The sequence below is a fragment of the Melanostigma gelatinosum genome (assembly GCF_949748355.1).
Source record: "Melanostigma gelatinosum genome assembly, chromosome: 8".
NCBI classification, from domain to species: domain Eukaryota; kingdom Metazoa; phylum Chordata; class Actinopteri; order Perciformes; family Zoarcidae; genus Melanostigma; species Melanostigma gelatinosum.
The window spans coordinates 20,977,224-20,986,989 of NC_136641.1; the positions used below are offsets into that span (position 1 = coordinate 20,977,224).

The 9,766-nt window shown below is 41.1% G+C and overlaps 1 protein-coding gene across 1 annotated transcript; it reads left to right on the plus strand.

The window, feature by feature from the left end:
• The first annotated feature begins 150 nt into the window (after nucleotides 1-150).
• On the plus strand, nucleotides 151-7,725 carry tuba5 (tubulin alpha 5). The gene is made up of 5 exons (XM_079274451.1): nucleotides 151-271; nucleotides 3,038-3,263; nucleotides 3,917-4,065; nucleotides 6,481-7,161; nucleotides 7,237-7,725. Exons 1-5 carry the CDS (start codon nucleotides 269-271, stop codon nucleotides 7,528-7,530), a joined length of 1,353 nt encoding a protein of 450 aa, XP_079130577.1. The 5' UTR covers nucleotides 151-268; the 3' UTR covers nucleotides 7,531-7,725.
• The last annotated feature ends 2,041 nt before the right edge of the window (nucleotides 7,726-9,766 follow it).

Consider the following 9,766-nt stretch of genomic DNA (forward strand, 5'->3'; position numbering starts at 1 on the left):
CAACATATGAATTGTCTCTCCAACTGTTCTTTCTTGTGCCAGTTACAAGACCTCCCAAAGATAAGCGACTGAAACAACACTTAGAGGAGGAGCAGCTTCATGCGAGAGGAAAGTCGAAGTCGTCACCCCTCCCTTTCTCCTAAACCAGCAGAAGCACCGCCGTCGCTCAGACGCACCAGGTGAGTCTGTGTGCAGGTATAAAGAGCAGCACTGACCGGTGGAGACACGGTACCGGTCCCGGATCGGTCACGAACAAACTGAAGCAAACATGGTAAGATGATTACAATTTATTAGAAATGTGTAAAGAAATGTCTATACCGGTAGTTTGGTTTTTGGTATTGTTGCATCATCAGTGCATGCAGCATTTATCTTAAAATGTAAATCTGCACCACTTTTTAATGACTTTATCTGCAGGGAAGTCTCTGCTACGAGTTGTATCCAAAACCTCACCAAAACTCTGGCTGCATGGATTGCACGCATGTATTTAAAAATGAGAATGCAGTTGTTTGTGTTAATATGTATATAGCACAAGTTTGAATTCTCAAAGGATTATTTATACATCTTGAACTTTGGGTGTTTAATGAGTTTATAGTCAAAGCATTGGGAGCCCAAAGCTTCTTCATCTTCACCCTCAGACCCTCAGAAGAGCCCCTTTTTTGTTCGTTTTTTGTAATTGTATACTCATGTCTGACAAATATCACTCAACAGCGAAAAAAAAAATCACCTTTGCCTTCAGGGAAAACTAAATTCTCAACAAGTTCAAACAGGACTGCTGCAGGACCCTGAAGCAGTGAAGTGTTGCCACATCTGTTTTTGACTTTGTTTGCTCTTAACAAATGTAGAAACAGAACACAAATACCATTCATAACACATTTAATCATCAGCACGTTTTACATTTTTGTACACTCAGCTGATGAATATGGAAGTAAGAAAAGGCCATAATTATGTAAATTCCACAACCAACTGAACTGCGTGTGGTACAATAAAAAAAATCTGAAATTATTAAGACTCTGAATCTCACCAATCTAATCTCACTCACTTGATTTTTTTCTTCAACCTGACTTCTTTTTTGATACTTAAATATTTTATTTAGGTTTTTTTTGTTGCAAAGAAAAACAAATCCCGAACAAGTAAGAAATAATACCAGCAATTCATGCACCTGGCAAAAAGGCCAGGAAGAAATACATTTAAACAAATCGATAAATTAAACAAAAACAAAACACATCAAAACAACCATGCAGCATGCCAACAACATTGTCCGTCACTCGTGTCAACCATAATTTCAGGATCAGATATCAAAATGATGTGTTGGAAGAGTTCTATACACAGCAATATTTATGTTAAAATCTAGATTTGCACAGATGAAGTAGCATCCTGTTTGAAGAGAGTACCTGTCTTCTTAAAAGATAATGAGCTTCAGCAATGAACAGAGTAAAAAACCCTGTGTGAGGTCAGGGAGGGCAAGTCACCAGCCATGTTCTTATTCTGACAAATATTTGGTCCATTTTGTCCATCTTGCTATGTATTTGTCTTTCCTTAATCTCAGTAGGAAAGTCAGTCTTTCCATATCGTGAATTTCTTTCATGATTTCAATCCAATTTTCGACTGAAGGTGGGTCGGTTTGTAGCCACTTACGAGTAATTGCTTTTTTTGCTGCTACCGTTAATATTTTCAGGAGGTATCTGTCATTTCCTGTTATTCCTTCTGGTAGATCACCCAAATAAACCTGACTTTTGAATCAACATTTAAGTTCCATGTCTGTCTCTTCTCCACCGGTAGTTTATCATTCATGTGATTTATTAAAAAGACTTCACAACTATTGGATTGATTGCATGAAGTTGGTGCCAAGAGAATCCATCGTTCTGACTTTGGTTATCCTCTAACTTTCCCTCTAGCGCCATCATCAGGTCAAACTTTAAATGTATTTAATATGTCAATGACTAAATACCTGCAAAACGAATGACATCCCAATCAACCTCAGCAGTACTTTGTGTATTAGCACGCTAACAGCTAAACTTAGATGCTTTTACATCAGCTCTTCTCACCCACTGGTGGGCCTCAGAGCGCCATCTAGTGGACCACAGAGGTACTGCCAAATGCTTTCATTAAGTTAAAAATGCAATTAACAAAGCTAGTTATCTAAATGTGCTCAAGAATTCAAGGAAATGAAAATCACAGTAATTAAAAACATCAACATCACAACACATCATCAGGTGAAGTGTTTCGCTTCAGTTCGCTAACGTTCCCTGAAGCGCCATTCAAAGCTCCAAAGCGTGCGGTGAGGAAACATGACCCTGAAACAAACCCTAAATTTGGATTCATAATGGCAGGCAGTATATTATTTATTTAAATGTATATTTATCATTACAGCTGACAGTGGCATAAGACATTAGCAGCACAGTATATTTTTTAGATTTTCTTTTTTGTCATTTGTTTGGGAAGATGGTCCTCAGAATTAGTTTTAACAATCACAAGCCGGCCTTAAGTAACAAAAGGTTGAGAACCCTGCGTTACACAGACGCCATACCGGTTTTACATTAGCATGTTAGCGTTTAGCTCTAATCACAGTCTCACAGAGCTGCTCTAGACCTAGAAGAATATTGATTACAGCCGCCTTGAATTCAGTTGTATTTAAATTTGAATGGTAAATATTCTTTGCTGATTAAATTAAGGATTTAATTCGGCATTCGTTTGCTTTTTAGATTCACATCATTATAGCCTTTCTTTACTTCCATGTGCATGTTTATCTGTTTGTAATAACGTTTGATGCACACATCTACATATGACCTTTATTTTCAACAGCACTTTAACATTTAAGGAATAAAAAAATGTCTAACTTTCAAAATATGAAAAAAAGAAAAGTTTCTGATTCAACCATCATTATTATTCCAATTCATTCAGGTTTATGTTTGCAATAGATGGCTGTGCTTACAAACCATTCATGTTTTGGGGACTGAAAAAGTACCACGATGATTGTTTCACAATATGTTTTGTGTGAAACACTTATCTTCCACCTGTTGTGTTTCTTTCTGTCCAGAGAGAGTGCATCTCTGTCCACGTGGGCCAGGCAGGAGTCCAGATAGGAAACGCCTGCTGGGAGCTCTTCTGCCTCGAGCATGGCGTCGGCCCTGATGGCGTCTTCCTGGACAGTCCTGCAGCACCGAACTCTCGTGAAGACTCGTTCAACACCTTCTTCAACACTGGGAGCTCTGGACGCCATGTTCCTCGAGCCATCTATGTGGACCTGGAGCCCACCGTGGTCGGTGAGTCGTCCTGTGTTTGTGTTTATTTCTATCCTCCTTATCTCTATTTTTATTACCGTTCCCGTTCGCCTTTCATGTGTGGTCGTCTAGTGCGAGTGCATCTCCATCCACTCGGGTTGTGCAGGTATCGACTGATGGGAACACTGGTATCCAAGCAACCAGTGCACTGGTGACTCCTTTGCCTTTTATTCGGCGCTGCTATAACATTTACAGAAGCGTTGTGTGTAAACAGCAAACTGCAGAGTAGAGTATTCGATCGATTTTATTCAGGACAATATGTCCCTTCAATTTATGTTTGAGAAGCTTAAGATTCTAAACACAACACATTTTTTTCCACATTTTTCAATCAAAATCTGCTCAAATACAAGTAATCTAATATTTAACATTTCTGTGATATAGTGAAGCCCGGATCCTGACAAAACACTGTATGAAATATACAAAACATTCAAATACAACAACCCATTCTTTGTAAATCTTCAGATTCAGGATAGAAAAGCTAAAGTTAGTCATGAGTTGCTCCATCAATTTTGGAACCATCAACAATTCAATATGGTTGAAAAGGTCAAGATAAACTACAACTCGTCCGGTCGGTCAAGTTGAACCACGTTGCAGTTGATCTTATTGACCTTTCTGAATGGAAACTTTCTTTTCAGATGAAGTAAGAGTTGGAAAGTACAAAGAGCTTTTCCACCCCGATCAGCTGATCTCTGGAAAGGAGGATGCAGCCAACAACTACGCTCGAGGCCATTACACGGTCGGGAAAGAGATCATTGATGGAGTCATGGCGCGTATTCGTAAAATGGTCAGTGACACCAATAATGATAAACATCTGATTGGCAATTCACTGGTAATGAGCATCATCATTGTTTGGTTTTGATATTTTGGCTCTGCTCTAGATTACTTTTTAAAGTCTAATTGTGGAAATAAAGATGCTCTTACAATAATCACAGGTTCATTGCATGAACTTAAAGCTCATACATGAGCTAACATGTGAACTTTCTGCACTACATTAAGCAATATTTCAACATTTTGGGAATTACATTCATTCCTTTCTTGCAGAGTTAGATGGGAGGTTCCTCTCCACTGTCACTGTCCAGACTGGAAACGGCTAGCATGCCAGGCTAGCCGTTTCCAGTCCAGTGCTAAGCTAAGCTGAGCTAATAGGCTGCCTGCTGTCGCTTCACATCTATTTGACAGACATGAGTGGTATCAATCCTCTCATTTAACTCCCTGCAAGAAAAAGTGCTTTTTGCTAAATTATTTCTTTAACAGTCTGTGCTGTTGTTGGGATCTAAAAGAGCGTGTTTGGGTTATCAGCATTTAAGAAACTGAATTCTTGACATCAATAGAATTATTGATGTATGTAACAATTATTAATGATTATTAATATAAACGGGGCACCACCCTGCGAACAGGGACCAATAACCAAACGATAAAACTAAGTCTCATAATTAGTAGTCACTCATAATGTTAATAGTCTGCGTATGACTATACATTCAGTGACAGTGAAGGTTTTAAGTTCGAGCACAGGCTACTACATACAGTCTTATCAAATACATATGCACAAGTAATCACAGACGACTGCTCCTGAAAGTATAACAGAGTTTATTGAATCAAAATAATAAATGATCAAATCAATTAATATTGCAACCAACAAACGTTATCATACAATTTTATATGCCTAAACTAAAGAATGAATAAAATGGATGAGAGTGTATGTCTGTGTGTGTGTGGGTCTGTGGGTGAACAGGAAGGAGTCTTACAGCTACCGCTAAAAACTACAAAGATGGCGGCGTCGAGTGACGCTGGCCAAAGGGGAGGGGCCTTAAGAACTACAGCTAGAAACTACAAAGATGGCGGAGTCGAGTGACGCTGACAAAATGGCAGTTAGGCTGCTGTATGTAATCACGTGTGCCTGGGCAGCACGTGTGTTGTGAGGCGCTCGTTTGAACGAGGTTCCCCAGGGGTAGAGCTAGGAGCTGTGTGTGCGTGTTACGTGAGAGGAGGAAAGAGAAAAAAGGTGGGGGCTCATGAATCAGACTTCTGCGCGCGGTCCGCGTTGTAGTGAGCCTGAGTTGGCTGGCTCTATCACGCATAAGTATACCGCTGTCGTCTTTGAACTGCCGGTAACATATGCCGTGATAAGCCACGCACCTCAGCTCACTCACAGAGTCGAGTTAATGAAAAGAGAACTTCCACACGGAGTGGAAGACAATGAATGAAAATAATCCCAAGCAAACAGTCATAGCAGTACACCAATACAACGGAACTTCTCTGGTCCGTAATGATTGCGCAATATCTCGATATCACGCGACAGTAATTTAAACACACAAAAACACGGGAATATCAACATATAAATGAATGGCCTGAATTAAACTTAAGTTAATTTAAGCTAAGCTATGCCCAAATGCCAAGAACCTTACTTGTCGATGCTTCGTTGCAACGTTGAAGTGTTCGTGAGCAAAGTGGTCCGTCTTCCTCGTCGGGAAGGGGGACAGGGGGGGGCTGCTTGCAGCGCGGCTTTGCAGCGGGCGCTGTGTGTCGCACGGCGTTTGCTGGTGCGGCTTCGGTCCGTCGTGGCGTGGCTCTGGAGCAAACGCAGGTCCGATCTGTACTCGCTGCAGGGAGGACAGTTTAACTTCGGCTGAGACGACGTGGTCCGTAGGTCTCCCGGTAATCATCGGTCAGGAGAGGAGCGAGGCTTCGTCGGCTCCTCTGTGCCGGTTTGTGCACAAAATAAAAAGAAGCAGAAAGCACTGAACGAATGCTGATGCAGATTCGTTATCGCGGGCTGTTTCGTCCAGCGAAATGGCTCGTGACCTGTCAGGGTTTGATGAGGGTTCGAGGGGCTTCCTCGTGGCCTGGACGGGGGTGTCCGAGCGAAGAGAGCGTTTGCGTGCTCCCTAACTCAACCGAGGTCGAAGGGGGAAAAGCTTTGAGTTGGGGGAAGCAGATAGTTTTATAGAACAGGGGTCGAACCACAGGGGTCCTGGGTTCGCCTGGCCTTCGGCCAATGAGATTGGACCATAGTTTTTTGGGGGGGAGGGGGAATTCACACCTGAGTGTGAAATTTCACCCAGAGGAGGCTTGTTCTCATCAAACTACAAGTCAGGATGAGACCTGTGCTTGAAACAGTGAAGGCCTGATTCTCTTTGTCCACAGCACATGTGAAGCCATATATCAGACCCCAACACTGTCCTTCTGTCGCCCACATCAGACGGACCAGTGCACCGGCCTGCAGGGGTTCCTGGTCTTTCACAGCTTCGGAGGTGGCACCGGCTCTGGTTTCACCTCTCTGCTGATGGAGCGTCTGTCCGTCGACTACGGCAAGAAATCTAAGCTGGAGTTTGCCGTGTACCCAGCTCCCCAGGTGTCCACCGCTGTGGTAGAGCCGTACAACTCCATCCTGACCACCCACACCACCCTGGAGCACTCTGACTGTGCCTTCATGGTGGATAACGAGGCCATCTACGATATCTGTCGTCGCAACATGGACATCGAGAGTCCTGGATACGTCAACCTCAACAGATTGATCGGTCAGATTGTTTCCTCCATCACGGCCTCCCTTCGTTTTGACGGCGCCCTCAACGTCGACCTGACGGAGTTCCAGACCAACCTGGTCCCGTTTCCACGTATCCACTTCCCTCTGGTCACCTACTCGCCCATCATCTCTGCTGAGAAGGCGTACCACGAGCAGCTGACTGTGACCGAAATCACCAGCGCCTGCTTTGAACCGTCCAATCAGATGGTCAAGTGTGACCCTCGTCACGGCATGTACATGGCGTGCTGCATGCTGTACCGAGGTGATGTCGTCCCTAAGGATGTCAACGCTGCCATCGCAGATATAAAAACCAGACGTTCCATTCAGTTCGTCGATTGGTGCCCAACTGGCTTTAAGGTGAGTAACCTCATGAAGGTAGGGAGTGCCGCTTGACATTCTTCATCTTTCTGATCATTCTCTTCATCTCAACAGGTTGGAATCAACTACCAGCCCCCCACTGCAGTTCCCGGTGGAGACCTGGCCAAGGTCCAGAGGGCCGTGTGCATGCTGAGCAACACCACTGCTATTGCAGAGGCCTGGGCTCGGCTTGACCACAAGTTTGACCTGATGTACGCTAAGCGTGCCTTTGTGCACTGGTATGTGGGTGAGGGTATGGAGGAGGGAGAGTTCTCTGAGGCCAGAGAGGACATGGCAGCTCTGGAGAAGGATTACGAGGAGTTGGGTCGAATGAGCCCCGATTCTGAAAATGAAGACCAAGAATACTGAATCTTGTGAGGCTGTGAGGGCTGCACAGCAGTGATTTGATGATGATTTCATATCTGTTCCGTGTATCTTTTAAACTAGAGTTAACCAAATTAATCATCTTTCTCACTGCCATGTTTTTTTTTAACATCATGCTTTAGAATAAGAAGACAGACTGCTAAAGTTGCATTTGAATTGTGCTTTGAAATAAAGTTGGACGTGAAACTTGTTAGTGATGCAGATTGTTACAGCGGCCAAAGACGACACAACGTCACCACCTCGTGCCCATTACAAACACATTCAGGGAACACAAGTCTGAAAGGTGGGCATATATTATAATACTTCATCTAACAAATACAGATTAGTTTAGCTAAGCTTAGCTTAGCTTAGATTAGTTTAGTTTAGTGAGATGAAGGGCCACACAAAATGTTGAAGATAACACAAAAAAGGTCCAAGACCGATTTCTATCGTGGTTCTTGATTTAAAGACAGCATTGATGAAGGATACCAAGACAACAAAGTACTGTGGTATAAATTTGGAGTACTTGTGCTTTACTTGAGCAAATCCATCTTATGCTACTTTATACTTCTACTCCACTACATTTCAGAGGAAAATATACTTTTTACTTCCTTACATTTATAATAGTTACTAGTTACTTTTCAGATTAAAATTTTGCATTAAAATGATACAATCATTTATTAAATATGATGCCCGACAGTGTGTGAAGTAGTCAAAATTAGCTCCACATTGGCCAACCAAGTAACAACATTAAAGTACCACTTACATATTAATTCATGAACAATACAACAATACAACATAACACTGGCAGAGGCCATTCTGCACAGTGAGTACTTTTACTTTGATACTTTAAATACATTATGTTGCTCAGGTTGGAAAGGAGGAATTTAACTTGCAAAGCAGTATTTTTATAGTGTGATTTTGCTACTTTTACTTCAGTAGGTCATTTAAACATAATATACATTACATATAAAAATGAACTGGCTTTAAGGTGAGCTTTAACTCTTGGTTCCAAGTGTCCCAGAAGTGGTTTTATGACTCAGAAATATATCAAAATATTGAAGGTTGACTAAGTGCCTGTGATCGTGCAGCAGCAGATGTTATAGATTAGAACCACGAGAAGCATCCAATCAAACCGCACGGACTGCTTATTTAAACAACGAGTCCCGGCGGCCGTGAAGGTGTCACCTGAACATATCCATCCGCGTAGAAAGTGTAAACAGCAGACGTTCTACAAAGAAGAGAATTGTGTGACAGATTATAATTTACTATTCCTTAACAGTACGATGCGAGGAACCCTTCGTAATGTTTTCATAATTATATTCAATGTATGAAATATCAAGACTCTAGAATCTAATCTTCACGAGATGAAGATGTTAGGCTGCAGCATGTAGAACTGGCATTTGCGATGGACACGTTTGTTATTTATTTTTTAGACATAGCATATTTCAGTTTGTATAATCTTTTATGCTTTGAACAGTAATCGAAAGTAATTATGTACATTTACTCAAGTACTTAGCCTTAACTTATGTGTATTTCAATTGTATGCTACTTTATAGTTTATACTACATGTCTGAGAGAAATATTGTACTTTCCTACATTTATAATAATTACTTTTCAGATACATTTTTTACATAAAAATGATATTTAAAACATCCATTTATTAAATATGATGCCCAAAATCTATTCAACAGCTGTAAACTACTTTGGGAATTTAGATAATCAATTCAAAATCCAATTAACAAATTAATTATGATGTATAGGCTACAATTATGAATTCAGCAACCCGGGAGTTTATACATTTGTTGTAATTAGCTCCACTTTACCAGCTGCAATGTTAAAATGATGCTTAGTTACACATAAATGCATCCATATAATCCGATCAACGTAACATTTCATTATGACATGCGCCATTCTGAAAAAGTACTTTTACTTTTTGTATTTCAAGCGTATATTGATTTTAACACGTTTGTACTTTTACTTAAGTCATATTTTGAATGCAGGACTTTTACATGTAACAGAGTATTTTTTTCTCCACTGTGGTATTGCTACTTTCAGTAAAATATCTAACGTTAAGTACTTCTTCCACCACTAAGGTTTAGGGTGGAAAATCCCAATTCAGACTTTCTAATATGGTCTAAGGTCTAATTATTTCTTTAATTAATTTATCAGTGGCAGATCTCTCATCTGCTAAATTAGGCTGAATCCAAGTCTAGATTGTGTGGCTAAAGTTTGAGGCTAT

Coding starts and splice junctions, on each gene's coding strand:
- tuba5 (XM_079274451.1), top strand. Junction 4,066..6,480: donor TGGCGCGTATTCGTAAAATG/GTCAGTGACACC, acceptor CGCCCACATCAG/ACGGACCAGTGCACCGGCCT. Junction 7,162..7,236: donor GGTGCCCAACTGGCTTTAAG/GTGAGTAACCTC, acceptor TCATCTCAACAG/GTTGGAATCAACTACCAGCC.